A 15,673-nucleotide genomic window follows, 5' to 3' on the forward strand; every position below is an offset into this window, starting at 1 on the left:
GTGTGGGTTAGCATGATAAAAGGTGGAGTTACGGGGATTAGGTGGGGGGCTGGGTCTAGATGAGATGCTTTTTGGAGGGTCAGTGCACACTCGATCAGCTGAATGGTCGCTTTCTGCGCTATAGGAATTATACGATCTGCAAATTTAGCTGTGCCTTTCTAAGTAATTTGTAAGTTGTAAAACACGGAGGACCCAGCACAGACTGCAGGACTCCATTCATCATATCCTACCAATCAAACAAGGATTCATTATGTCGAGAATGTGGTGCTGGAAAGGCACAGCAGGTCAGGTAGCATCCAAGGAGCAGGAAAATCGACGTTTCGGGCAAAAGTACTTCATCAGCATCTGCAGTCCTTACTTTCGCCTAAGGATCCATTTATGCCGATTATTTTCCTGCAGCCAGCTGACCTTCTATCTGTGCTAATATGTTACCTCTTGTACCTGGAGTTTTTATGCAATAATATCTGATGGGGCAACTTATCAAATGCCTTGTAGAAATTCAAGTACAGTGTACAGTACTTCTGTACTTCAGACTGTGCTTTATTCACACTGCATGTTACTCCTTCAAAGAACTCCAATAACTTGGTTAAATATGATGTTACTTTGATAATCCCATTCTAATTCGTCAGAATTATCTTGAATGTTTTTGAAGTGCTGAGCTATAATCACCTTAATGATCAATTCATATGCCTTCCTTACAACAAATGCATAGGCCACAACTAAGTGGCCTCTGGTGTCCTGTTTCTGTCTCTGTCCCTTTTTGAATGGAAGGAATATGTTTACAGTTTTCCAGTCTGAACTTTGAAAAATGAACACCAATGCATCCATTGGGTCATTAGTCACACTTTTAAAAGCCTAAGATGAAATTCATATGGACCAGTAGGCTTGTCAGCTAATAGCTCACTCACCTTTCTAAACACCATTTTACTCATATAATTTCATGAGGGTCCTCTCTCCCTTTCACTTCCTAATTCATAGTTGTTACTGAATTTTTTAATGCTTTAATAGTGAAGAAAGGAGCAAAATATTTGTTCATTTCATCTACCATGTTCTTATTACCTACTATTAACTCCATAATTGTGAACTCTCAGGGACCAAAACTCATTTTAATTACTCTTTTTGTTTTTAAATTCCTGCAGAAGCTCTCACTATCTGTTTTTATATTGCTAGATAGTTTCCTTGTATTGTAATTTCTTTCTCCTGATTCATGTTGCAGTCATTTTTTTCTGTTTTTTTACATTCTGGACAATCATTTGACCTGATATTTGTTGTAGTGCATGTATATGCTTTTCCCATAAGTTTGATGCTTTCCCTAATCAACCACAAATGGTGGTTTTCCCTTTCTGTATAGTAGCAATATCCTTATTTTGAGTAATCTGAAATAGCCCGTTAAATTCTGCCGCTGCTTCTCCAATAATCTATCCTTTAGATTAATGTGCCAGTTCAGCTATCTCCCTTTCATGACCAAATAGTTACCTTTATATAAGTTTAAAATATTTATGGAGATTTTGCAGTACTTAAAAGTGTAGGGGCACCCATGATGGAGTTAGGAAGGAAGTTCCATGATTTTGACTCATTGACAACAAAGGAATGGCAATATAGTTCCAATTTAGTTTTGGTGTGTGGTTTGGAGGGGAACCTAGAAAGATGATGAGTCCCATGCAACTGATCCTCTTGTCTTTCTAGGTGGTAAATCTTGTGGGTTTGCAAAGGATGGTAAAAGGAGGCATGATAAATTACTGCAGTTCATCTTGTAGATGCTACTCACTGCTGTCACTGTATATCTGTGGTGAAGACAGCGAACGCTGAAAGTAGTGGATAAAGTGCCAATCAAGTACGTTGGTTTGTTCTTGATGTCAACCTTCTTCAGTGTTGTTGGTGCTACATCCATTCAGGCAAATGGAGAATATGCCATCACACTCTTGACATATGGCTTGTGGATGTTGGTCAGTTATTGAGGAGACAGGAAGTGAGTTACTCATAGGTTAGTAAAACTAAAATCAATATCACTCGTGCCTCTTGCGATCATGTAATAAACTACATCTTTTTGTTAAGTTAAGTGTCTTCTTGTTAAGACTTACTACGGTTCATCCCCTAACATTGTTAGTCAAGCAGGCCATTAGACCAAGTATGAAAATCATGATTGACGGCAGCACTCTACAATCTCATTAGCTGTCGTGGTTTGGTCTATAGTGCATACAATCATGGTGAGGTGTCTCCTTGAACTGCCATAGTCCTTGGGGTTTAGATACACCCATCTTAAGACTGTGACCCCTAGTTCTGGATTTCCTGGTCATCAGGAACATCTTTCTCTGTTTATCCTGTTTAGTCCAACTAGAATTTGTCATGCCTGTATGAAGTCCAGTAGGGCTTCAGTTAGTTGGTGCTTTTTTATGGTTATATCATTAATCCCACTATCTACTGATCCCACAGCATCTCATTAAGAATTAAACCAAAGTCACATACCTCTCCAGTTATTTTAACTTAGTCAAAAATCCCAAAATGGATTCCCCTGGTTCTGGAATTGCCGAGTAAAACTGATAGCATCTCAGGATTAGAGGCAGCTTGGGGTCGTAACATTGCTTACGAGACAACTCGTAATTTACAAGATATAGTTGTCAATAATCTTAGGAAATATTAATCTGATTGACTTTCCTCACTATTTTATACATGTATTAACTAAATCCATTACCTCTTGATAGGCTTTAGTATCTGGTTCCTGAGGGAAAGTTAATAACCAAAAAAGCTTTGTGTCTGCAAGCTATCAGGAAAATTACTTGTTACATTTCATCTGCCCCAATGTCATTTGCCCAGAAAAAATAACACATTCTTTCCAAATACTGAGCCCAGTCTTAGACAGCAGGGTCGAACAAGTCAAGCTTTCCAAACAACGGTATGATGTCAGAAATGCTTACCACATCTCAAAGATGTCTGTTGCAAGCAAGTCTCTTCAGGATATGCTTTACTCCTATCGCCATTGAAATAACCCCACAGAAACTAGTGTCCTGTCACCAAATTAACCTTTATATACACATGGAGGGTACTTAACTCTCGTAGATCCTTGAAGGAGTCAACTCCCAGGTTGTCTGACACTCCGGTTTTTACCAATAGCCAGCGCTCCCTGATTGGGGTTGTTAAGCTGGTCCAAACAGTGAACTCATTCTATGACATCCATCTGGCTGACCTCATTACAATCACTACACTGACCATTTGGTTGTAATTTACATTTACATTATTTGATGTATATAGAACTGAATGTGTTACAATCACAGTTCAAATGCTGAATGAGAAGAGATTTATTTTTTGTTATTTAAAAAGGGAAAATATCAACTTACAAGACATAGTTGTCAATAATCTTAGGAAATATTAATCTGATTGACCTTCCTCACTATTTTATACATGTATTAATTACAGGGCTCTACGAAACATTTTAAGAAGGGATCAAGAAGAATTACATAGCTGAGGCCTTAGTTTTTAATTATCAGCATATCATGATATTGAATTGAAAATGTAATAAATGTATGGCAGATACATCAGAATATGATAAAAGACAGAAATGGTTTTAAATTTGAGACATTCATAGCCACATACAATTTTCCTCAAATAGCACATTAAAGTTGACAAGTTAAATTATCAAAATATTTCAGCTCAGAATGAGTTGTGCTTTGGCTCTAGCAGTTTCAAAAATGAATGAGTTTTGGCTATTGGCAGACATTTCTTCTCCCTAATATGGCATAAGTAATGCTGAGAACAGTAAAATAATAAAGTGAGAATGAAGAAAATCTGATTCTCATTGTGAGAAAAAGTTTCAAAATGAGCCTGTCAAGCATTAAATGCTGTCTCCAGCAATTAGTTTATTTCTATGCATTTCCATCTCATCAAAGTTTCAGATGACCTTGTTTGTAAGCCAATTCCAATGCTCTTTTCCTTCCCTGAGAATCTAGAAGGTGAACATTTCTGACATGTAAATTAGAAAAAATGCAACCTGGCAACTGCAGCTTGCTAGGTGTTTCTCCCATCCATCATCCAACTACTTCTTAATAACAATGTAACTGCATGCTCCATGGTCACCATACTCCTCAACCCTTTGTCCATGGAAATCAACATCAGCAAGCCACCAGCTCCACCACATCATGAAGCCTGGTCTTCAACCAATTTCCACACCACTTCAGTGCTTTAACACTTGACTCTGGAATTCAGGAACACTGAGACCTTTGCCAGATCATTATATATGTAAAAGGACATAAATACATCTCATGCTTTCTCACAGACAGTTTGTAGCTTGTTTTCTTTAGCAGTCACTCACATTGTGCTTATTTGGGGGCTATCAAGCCTCAGTGTGCTTCACATTGCTTTCTGAGCACACACTCACTGACTTCAATATTGACTGATGTGCTGTCAGTGTATGTGTGGCTCACTTTGCTTTCTTAGTGCACAAGGTTTTTACTGCTTAGTTATGGGCTACTGGTCTCTGTGGTTTGCATTCCTTCTTTGTGCAGAAAGAGAGGCTTATTATATGAGAAGCACTGAACAAGCAAAGAGGTGGACACATAGCAATGCAGCTCAGTGATATGCCAATAGAATACATGGCAAACACATTGTCAGTACCTTAAAACAACAACCATAGTAAAAGTCAAAGGTGACCAACCCTTCTTGGGGTGAAGGGGCACTGTGGTCAGTTAGGACTACTACCATAGTCAGTCAGCAGGCTCATCTGATTCCAGTCCAGGGTTTTTAGCCATGGCCAGTAAGGCACTTGGTTCTACCAAACTGCAGGGCTCCATATCCCTGCATTATAGGGTTGGGGCACAGTCAGTCCTGCAAGCAAGTGTTACCACTTTGTGGATTAGTTATATCAGGCAGGGTACCATGGAGATATCAGCTCAGGAGGTGGACAAGGCCTTCCTGCAATGAGACAAATGGTGGATTAATTATGATGGAAGTGGATGAAACAGAAGTTCGTGGTGATACATGAACAAGAGAGGTGATGAAGTGTCCACAGTGAGTGAGTAGGAAGTGCAGGGGACAGGAAGGGTTAAACATATGGGAGGATGAGGCGGTGAGTCCAGCTGAATGGACATGCTGCATGCAATACTGAGAGTTATAGTCCAAGGAGCCTTCTTGAGATTCAAGTGTAATGGCACATTTCGAGGTGGCATGATGGCCTATGAGCTTCTCGTAGCAGAGAGAAGACAGTGGCACCAATCCTTGAAGAGCCCAGAAAATCATTGAATTTTTTTCTGCACTGCTGGATGTTCTGCTTCATTCAGGAAATAGCACTGACCTAGGCTACAATTTCTGCCCAGGTTGGTTTGGTTTGCTGGTGTGGCCTCCTGGGTTGGCCAACTGGAAAAACAACTGCCCTCTTTTTCACTACCCTTCTATCAACACTTCCACATCCCTGTCCATGAAGCAAGGAGCAAGATTTACTTTATTTTATCTGGGACATGTCCTGAATGCAGAAACTTGAATACTGCCGTCATGAAATAGTGTGCAGCTAGACTTTAAATATGGTGTCAACTGCATGAATGCTGGAAAATCCCACCAGTGGCGAATACTTGTGTCTTTCCAGCCACAGAATTTCCTAAGAAATGTGCCACAGTACTTGCATACTTAATTAATGAGATGATGACTGGAAGATTGCATGAGAAAAGTCATTCCAAGCGATGTGAACAGGTTCCATGAATCTCTCAACAAAACTCTAACTGAAAAAAGTACATTCGCCCTGTGTGTAGACTGGATTTGGGGATTGCCAGCAAATTGGTTGAATACTTTAGTATATTTTCACGCATAAAAATATTGAAAATAGTGATGTATTTACATTTTGTAACTATCAATTTTCAGTGCTGTTTTTTGATTAATTAAAATAACATTTTTGAAGCTAATTTTCAAACAATAAGTTAAGTTTAAAACAAAAGCTTATTAATAATTGTTAATTACTATCTGAAGAAAATAGTTTGTGAAAGGTTTCAACTGTGTTTTCTAGGGAAAATAAAGGCTGAAAAATAGGTAGTTTGGGTGAGACAGAAAACAAAATTTAGAATTAGAAAAAAAGAGAACTGAGGATATTGGAAAGATAATCGTCAAAATTAATACCTCAATTTTTGACCCCTTTAAGTTTAATATGCATTCCTGATGTCATGAATTGTCTGTGAGAAATCTGCATAAAAATTATTTATAATTAGCTGTTTATCAGTGAGTATTTATTGCTTATTTATTCCTGAAACATTCGAACATCACTGCAGGTTTACCTACATCACAAAGACTTCAACAAAATGGCAGGTCATCATCCATCAAGGGAAATAGTAAAGAGCAATAAATAGTGTCTTGACAGCGATGCCCACATTACATGGATAAGTGAGAAAGATGTTAAATCACAGAACTGTTACAGCACAGGTGGTGGCCATTTGGCCTACTGTGTCTGCGCTGGTTCTCAAGGTGAGCATTTCACAGTGCTATTCTCTTGCCATCTCCCTTTAACTGTGCATGTTCTTTCTTTTCAAATAACAGTCCAAGTCTCTTTTAAATCTCTTAATTGAACTTACCTCCACCATAGTCTCAAGCGGTGGTTTCCAGACCCTAAACACTGACTGTGTGAAAGAACTTTTTCTCACATCATTTTTGCTTCTTTTCCTAGTTATTTTAAATCTGAGCCCTCACATTCTTGATTCTTTTATGGGTAGGAATATTCCCTCCCTATTTTCTCTTTCCAGGCCTCTCATGAATTTGAATTCTTCAACCAGCTCTTGTCTGAGCCTTCTCTTTTCCAAGGGGCATAGTCCCAGCTTTTCTAATCTATCTTCATAACTGGAATTCTTCATGCCTGAAAGCATTCCCACAAAACTAGTCTGCACTGCCTTCAATGCCTTTACAGCCTTCCGAAAGCATGGTACCAGAACTGGATGCAATGTCCAGATGAGGCTGAACTAATATCTTGTCTAACTTCAACATAATCTCCATTCCCTTGTACTTTATACCCTACTTAAAACAATCTTAGGAAACTTTATGCTTTATTAACTATTCTCTCAACTTGTACTGTCACGTTTAAAGGGCTTCACACAGGCCCTTTCTGTCTCTGTAGCTTCACACAGGCCCTTTTTGTCTCTGTATCCCCCCCTTAGAGTTATATCACTTATTTTATATTGTTGTTCCATGTTCATCTGACTAAAATCTACTACCTTACACGTCTCCACACTGAACTTCATATGCCACTCATATGTTCACTCCACCAATTTTACTGTATCCTTTTGAAGTTTTACACTAGCCCCGAACAGTTCACTATACCTGCAGGTTTTCAAATTTCAAATTGTGGCCTGTATTCCAAGATCTAGATTATTGATATATATCGCAAAAAAAGGCAAGACTTCCAAAACAGACGCCGGGAGACTTCTCAAGAAGTGTGCCTGTACATAAGAAACATTCACTAAACATTACAGTTTCCTATTGCTCAGCCTTTTATTAAACCCATGTTATTACTTTCTCTGTTATTCCACTAGTTCTAACTTTGCTCATAAGCTTGTTGTGTGATACAGTATCAAATGCCTTCCATGTGCAGCACATCAACAGGATTGCCTTGATCAACACTCTCTGTTACCTATCACCAGTCAGTTAGTTAAACATAATTTTCTCTTAAGAAATCTATGTTTGATCTCCTTAATCAATCCACATTTTTACATATAATATTTTGTACTTAATTATTATTTGCAGAAGTTTTCCAATTACTGAAGTTAAGCTGAATTTGCTTTAGCCAGACGCCAATTCACAGACATCACCTCCTACTGCCCCCTCAACCACAACCTTACCTCCCATCGCCAAACTATCATCTCCCAGACCATCCACAACCTCATCACCTCAGGGGATCTAGTATCCACAGCCTCCAACCTAATTGTGTGGGAACCCCACACCGCCTGGTTCTACCTCTTACCCAAAAGTCATAAACCTGGCTGCCCCAGTCGACCCATCGTCCCTGCCTGCTCCTGCCCCTCAGAACGTATCTCCGCATACCTTGACGCCGTCCTGTTCCCCTTGCTCCAGGATGTTCCCACATACATTCGGGACACCAGCCACTCCCTCCCCCTCCTCCATGACTTTTGGTTCCCCAGCCCATAATGCCTCCTCTCCACTATGGACATCCACTCCCTGTACACGTCCATCTGCCATGATGAAAGCCTCCAAGCACTCTATTTCTTCCTCTCCCATCGACCCAACCAGTACCATTCCACCAACACACTCATTTGATTGGCTGAACTGGTCCTCACCCTCAACAATTTCTCCTTCAAATCCTCCCACTTCCTTCAGACCAAAGGGGTAGCCAGGGACACCTGCATGGGCTCCAGCTATGCCTACCTCTTTGTCGGGTATGTGGAACAGTTCATCTTCCACAGTTACACCGGCACCATTCCCCACCTTTTCCTCCGCTATATCGATGACTGTATTGGCACCATCTTGTGCTCCCATGAGGAGGCTGAACAGTTTATCAACTTCACGAACACCTTCCACCCTGACTTCAAGTTCACCTGGACCATCTCAGGCACCTCCCTCCCCTTCCTAAACCTCTCCATCTGCATTTCCAGCGACTGACTCAACACTGACATCTACGTCAAACCCACAACTACCTGGACTACACTTCCTCCCAACATCTCCCCCCCTCCCCACTCCCCATAAAACTGGCTATCCCTTACTCCTAATTACTCTGATCTCCAGCGTTTGCAGTCCTCGCTTTCTCCTTATCCTTATACCATGTTTTTTTGAAAAGGACATAATGTCCTCTGGCACTACCCCAGTCTAACAAAGAGCAAAAACAAATTGCTGGTATCTCTGCAATTTCCATTTTCATGTCCCTCAGTATCTTGAGTGTATCACATCAGTTCCTGTTTCCTTATCATAAAAGTCTAGAAAGCCTATCTAATGCTCCAATGTTATCAATTTTAAAACCCTGCAGCAATTAAACTTCTTACTCTTTTGCCAGGACATCAGTAGCATTTTCCTCCTTGGTAAAGACAGAAATAAAGTATCCAAGGGTGCCACTCGTGTAAATTCCCCTTTTGGCACCTAATCAGCCCCAACTCTCCATATGCCACCTTAAACCAACCGAGACATATGTTTGTCTAAACATTTTATGATTGTACTTAGATGAATTTTATCGAAGCTTCTCTTTCATGGTCAAAAATAAACTTGTTTTGCTGAACACTTACTTTTTCTTCAATCTTCTATCTTTTTCAGCTTGAGTTCCGAGTTTTCCCAGCCCAAGGGGATCTGGGTTACCAATCTCTGTGTCAAAAATGCCTGTTGAAAGAAAGTGTAAGGTCAGGACAACAGGAACAGCATAAGCAATATGCTTAGCCAATTAAATATAAATGTTATACTGCGGAAATAAAGATGGCATGCTATTCAATATTATTTGCTTCGTCCTTGTTAGTTTGAGAACTACTGGAAAGAGCAAATGATTCAGTCAAACTCCATCTTAAAGAACACTAAATTATTTATGTTAATGGGTTTCCAGATAGCCATAACAATACTGGATTCACACTGATGTGAAATTGCATTTTGTGTGTGGAGTTCAATGAAATTGTGAGTAAGAAATTCGAGGTGTGCAGAGTTTATAAAAATTCAATATAAGAATGAATTTAACATTGAGGTGGAGTTGGTAGTAGGAGACATACTCTTTGAGAATGTTAAATTATGGTTACATAAGGCACAATTGAAATCCTGGAACAATAGCAACATATGAGAGATGGACCAGTGCTGTAATAAAATTGTTGGCTGTATGAGCTAATGTGCATGTCATTCAATGACAGCGTAACTTTGATAATAATTTTTCTTGAACTACCCTTGCATCTAACAAGCCAAGTTGGGGCAAGCAAGGCTACTGAAAACAACAGGTCCATGAACTGCATGAGGACTGCTAGCTTCTCCAGACTTTGACGGATGAAACACAGACACAGATTTCCATCTCCTGTGGAAGCATCAATTGGCTAACAAAATGGACAAGATAGTTTTGTTTGCAGGTGACCAAATTTTCTGTGCTTCTTGTGCCATTTTTCTGTGGTATTTTCATTGGTCAGGAAGGCTTTGGGTACAAAACATGCTCCCCATTATCAGGACCACAGGAAAACTGTATTTGTCCTGTAAATTATTTTTATGTGCTGGTGCAGATTTGGAACCCCTCCCCATTCCCTGACAAAAAACTTGGTTGGAAAATTCAAAGCTACTGGGAGAGGTTTGCTGAAGAGACGGTGACACTGTGACAAGTAATTGTAAAATGTCTCTATTATAGGCTATAATGGAATGTATTGTGTCTTTAATAAAATTGTCAATCAGAGCTCTGTCCTGCAAAGGTCAGACCATTATATTAAGCATTATTTAAGCATTGACAAGCATTTTTATATGTTTCCTAATACAGGAAGTGCCATAATTCATTCAAATTCCCAAAACAATGTGTTAGCAAACTCTTCTGCCATGTTTGTGATGATATTTAAATATTCTTTTATGCTTTACTTTAAAAAGAATGTTTCTGCTGTTCAAGTTTTAAAAGAAATCTAAGCACTTCCTTCCTTCCATTGATTGCCAGGCAAACTGTTTTCAAACAGAAGTATAATGTCATCTGTTATTTCAGATTCAGGGTCTTGTAGCTGCAGTTAAATATTGTGAAAGCTTTGGCTATTATGAATGCTTGGAAGAGTTCTATAAGCTCCTCAGAAGTGCTTAGCCCAACAGCTACGAATGACAGAGCCATCTGAGAAATGGTTAATGGTTAAGAACAATTATATTAACAATCTTTCTTCATTGCATTTTCTGAGTATGTGGTTGTTTATATAACTTCACAGCCACTGAAGGGATATTTTTCTATTTCTTTTCAACAGGAGTGCAGTTCTTTGTAATATTAATGACAATGGTTTCAAAAGAGAATTTTATTAAATTGATGGAAGTTTAATTATTTTTAAACTGCATTTAAAATAGCATTCCATTGCTATTTCATAGCTCCTGATGACTGTGCAAATATATACTTGGTGAGTCACTTTGGAAGAAACATGGGGGCATGGAGGGGAAAAGAGTGGCATAGGAATATGAGGGGACATAGACGGAAAATGAGATGCCTTGCAGATCTTAGAGGGTTGGAAAGAACATGGGGATATGGCAGGCATATGGAGGCAAAGGAAGTTTGAGAGGACATGAGGATTGATGGGTCAGGAATGGGTTGGGTGTCAGGTTTAGATGACATATACAGCATAACATGGGGAGCTGAGCTGTAGTCTCCAAGAACTTACGCAGGCCTTCTAACCAGGCTGCATCTGTATTCACCACCCATCTGCACTCGAAAGGCGCATCCTGACGCAAAGTGAGTTTAATGTGCATGTTGGAAGTTGAAAAGGGCCTGATGCATGTTTTGGACTTCTGACATGAAAATATCCTATAGTGTAGTATGGAAATAACTCCAGAGAGACTTGAAAAGGACTTCAAACTCACAAAACAAGTTGATTTGGATCTTCTCTGGCATTGCATTATATGGTAAATTTCTTGTCCAGTCACCAGTTCCTCTTCTATTTGTTTTATTTGGAATTCCAGAAGGCATTCGACCTCACAAAGGTCATAAAATAAGAGCCCATGAAGTTGGAGATAGTATATTGGATAGAGAATTGGCTTATGGGCAGGAAACAACAAGAGTGGATAAAGGGATTCTTTGTCTGGCTGGCGACCTGAAATCAGGAAGGTTCCACAGGGGTCATTGTCTCAGTTTACAATATATACTAACAATTTGGCAAAAGTTACCAACTTACCATCTCCAAATTTGGGGATGACAAAAATAGGTGGAAAGGCAAATTGAGAAAGAGAGAGATACAAACAGTTTATAGAGTTATTGATAAATTAATTAAGTGAAATGAGCAAAAAATTGCCAAATTGAATATAATATGAGAAAACATTAAGTTGTTTATTTTGGAAGGGAGAACAAAAGAACTGAGTATTATTTAAATGAGAAAGACTGCAGAAAACTGCAACATAGAGTGACTTGGGGGTACTTGTGCATAAACATAGAAAGCTAGCACATAGCTGCAGCAGGAATCAAGAAAGCTAATGGAATGTTGGCCCTTATTTCAAGAGAGTTGGGGTACGAGAGTGGACAGATCTTACTGAAACTGTACAAGCTTGCTAGAGTACTGCGAGCCATTTTGGTCCCCTTATTGAAGGAAAGATATTATTTCATTGGTGGCAGTTTAGAGAATGTTCACTCGGATGATCAGTGGTATGAAGGGATTGTCTGATATGCAAGATTTAAACAGGTTCAGACTCTATTCCTTGTATTTTAGAAGAATGAGTTGATCTCATTGAAACTTAGAGGATTCTTAAGGGGCTTGACAGAGTAAATGCTGAGAGGATGTTTTTCCTCATGAGTGAGCCTCGGACCAGAAGGCATAGTTTAAGACTCAGACAAAGATGCATTTTCTCTCTGGGCTAAGAGTCTTTGGAACTCTGTGGCATTGAGAGTTTTGGGGGTCAACTCATTGTGTATATTTAAGGCCAAAATAGATAGATTCTTGATCAGTCGGGGAATCAAGGGTTACATAGAAAACACAGGAAAGAGGCGGTGAGGACTGTCAGATCAGCCATGATCCTATTGAATTGCGGAGCAGGATCGAGGGACTGAATGGCCTACTCCTGTTTTTATTTCTTATGGTCTAAATGTTAGACCTCCATTCAAGTCAGGAGGAGACAACATTCAGGAAACAAAGGCAAATTAGTGTACCATCTGACAGTGAAATTGCTGTAATCCATTTTTAAAGGAGGTTATAGCAGAGCATAAAATCATAATGTGATTCTACAGCGTCTACTTGGTTTTATGAAAGGGGAATCATGTTTAATTAAGTTGACAGAATTATTTGAGGAAGTAACAAGGAAAATGGAAAAGGGTATCATGTAGATATGGTGTAACTGGAATTCCAAAGACATTTCATAAGATCCCACATCACACGTTACTACACAAAACAGGAGTTCTTGGTTTAGGTGGTAACATATTATCATGGATAAAGAATGTGTGAGGTAACAGGGAGCAGGGAGTAACAATAAATGGCCATTTTCAGGGAGGCAAGTAGAGTGCCAAGGTAGTATTGCTGGAGCCTCAGCTACTTGCAATCTATGTCAATTACTTAAATGAAAAGGACTGGAGGAGTGGGAACTAGATTTGTTGAGGGACAGGAAGATAGTAAGCTGTAGACAGAAACTTGGCAGATAGAACATAACATGGGAAAATGTTAACATGGCTTATTTAGCAGGAAGAATAAAGAAACTTAAATAGAAACAGACTGCAAACTAAATGGTACGAAGACGTTTTGGTGTCCTGGTACATTGAAACAAAATGAAAAAATTATGCAAACTCAGTTAAGCAAGGCAGAAAGAGTGCTGGAGTTCATTGCAAGGGAAATGGAATATACAAGTAAGGAAGTTTTGCTGCAAATGTACTGGGCCTAGGTAACAACATATCTGGAATACAGTGTGCAGTTTAGCCTTCTTATTTGGAAAAGCATATAATTTCATTCAAAACAGTTCAGAGAAGGTTTAGTCAACTCAGTCTTGGGAAGAAGGGTTTACCTTATGAAGACAGTTTGAACACATTGGATCTAACCGCATTACAGTTTAGAAGAACGAGGGTTGCAATCAAAGAAGCATAGAATCCTTGCCAGTGTGGAAGTAGGTCATTCAGCCCATCAAGTCCACAATGACCCTCCAAAGAATATTGCATCCAGACTCACCCCACCCTCCCCCATGTCTGCATTTCCCATGGCTAATCCATCCAGCCTGCACGTCCCTGGACACGTTGTGCAATTTAGTATGGCCAGTCCCCCTAATCTGCACATCTTTGTACTGAAATGAATAAGATTGTGAGACTTGACACAGTGGATACCAGGAGAGACTAAGAACTGGAGACATGGTTTTAAATAAACAACTCCTGTTTAAGATGGAAATGAATATTTTTCCCCTCAGATAAGTGTGTCTGTGTCTCCTCCCTGGATCATTGAATCATTTCAAGGCTGAGTTAGATAGATACTTCATCGAAAAGGGAAGCATGGGTTATGGTGGCGGTTGGAAGGGGTTGCACATTTTAGTGAATGGGTATTTTTCCTTCCTGCTATTGTAAACAAGCAAATTTGGGTTACACTTTACATAATGCAGAGACTTAGAGCAGCCAAGTTCCATTCTAAAATATCTCTCCTCACTACTCTAGCAAAATTGCTTCCGTTTCAAGCCCAGGAATGTAGGGACTCCTGTAATAAAATAAGCAGTGAATATAAATGAGTAAAACAGGAAGGAGAATCAGGAATGGAATTCTAAAAATATTGTATTGATTTCATTTTGTGTAAATGCAAAAAAGCATACAAATCAAAACTGCAAAATTTGAATCGGACCTCCGGACATTATAATGTAGTAACTTTAATGTAAACATGGTTTAGATGGAGGCAAAACTGGGATTATAATGTTCTTGGTTTTAAGATTTTTAGCAGAGATGGGAAGTAAAAACAGTGGTTAGGATATTATTAAGTGTTTCTATTACAACAGTAGAATATAAGGATATTCTAGGTTTATCAAGACATAATCTCTACAGATAAATTTAAAACAAAAAGGAAGGATACTATTCTGTATAAAGTACTGGGAACAAAGTAAAGGTAGTGAGATAAAAGTGAAAATCTGCAGACTATGGAGAGAGGAATTAAAGAATTATAGAATATTATAAGTTTGATCACGCATAAGTATTTTTTGATAAGTTTTAAATGAGGAATATTTATTTCTGGTTGCCGCACAGAGGAAATATAGAGCTAATCAGAACTCATTTTTATTAAGGTTTTATTCGAATTGGATCCCGACAAAAAACATTGCTATCTCACAAGAAGTAACAAAGAATGGCTTAAAGTGAATACTTGAAAATATTCTCACTTATTAGCTCATTCTGATAAATAAAGTGTTCATAGTATCTAAAAAAAAAACACAATTGCAGCAGTAATACTTTTCTAAATTAGGATATCTAAATGGACAAAAAGCTTCTCTCTAGCAATGCAAATTCTCAAGTTTTAAACAAAATTAATTTAAAGGCAGACAAATACATACACAGATGTGAGTATTTTATAAAATTGAAAGATAATTAATCCACTATAGCAAACTGACTATTGATAAACCAGTTGCTGACCTTGAACCGAGGCCAAATGGTCTTTGTTAAGATGTGCTAACCGTCCTTTCTCTCTTTTGCCAAATAAACGGCCAATAGAAGATTTGATTCCTTTCTTCTTTTGTGATTTATGAAGTGAGTCTTGACTACTTGTACTGCTATAGTTGCCCATTTCTGCTTCTATTGATGCTGAAAAACTGTAAAGAATCAGTTCAAAGATTTTCATTTTGTCTTATTTCTTCTCATTCAAACGATTACAAATAATGTTTCACACATTGCTGTTATATATTTCTGCTGATTTTAAAAAGATTTCAGTAAATGTATACAAATGAATGGATCACCAAGCACAACTCTTCATAAATCATGCAATGACATAAAGTACCAAGAAAATTTCAAAATACAAATATAACTATACTCAAAGTTTAAAAAAAATCAACAATTCATTTTTCCAAACTTATTCAAACTTAAAAAGATGTAAAATAATTACTTAAAAATATATTTTCTAAACTAAACTCTTAA

The 15,673-nt window shown here is 38.5% G+C and overlaps 1 protein-coding gene across 10 annotated transcripts in view; it reads right to left on the bottom strand.

The window, feature by feature from the left end:
• Nucleotides 1-15,673, bottom strand: part of ppfia2 (PTPRF interacting protein alpha 2) — a 540,387-nt gene that overhangs the window by 123,155 nt on the left and 401,559 nt on the right. For all 10 annotated transcript variants that reach the window (XR_006314523.1, XR_006314525.1, XR_006314524.1 and 7 more), the window contains 2 exons: nucleotides 15,176-15,351; nucleotides 9,195-9,285 (listed from right to left, as the gene is read on the bottom strand). Coding sequence is in view for 7 of the 10 variants with exons in the window: in XM_043709678.1 (XP_043565613.1) it covers nucleotides 9,195-9,285; nucleotides 15,176-15,351 (267 nt within the window). In the remaining 3 variants the exon portion in view is untranslated. The remainder of the gene's footprint in view (nucleotides 1-9,194; nucleotides 9,286-15,175; nucleotides 15,352-15,673) is intronic.

The sequence above is a fragment of the Chiloscyllium plagiosum genome, chromosome 19 (genome assembly GCF_004010195.1).
Source record: "Chiloscyllium plagiosum isolate BGI_BamShark_2017 chromosome 19, ASM401019v2, whole genome shotgun sequence".
Lineage (NCBI taxonomy): Eukaryota > Metazoa > Chordata > Chondrichthyes > Orectolobiformes > Hemiscylliidae > Chiloscyllium > Chiloscyllium plagiosum.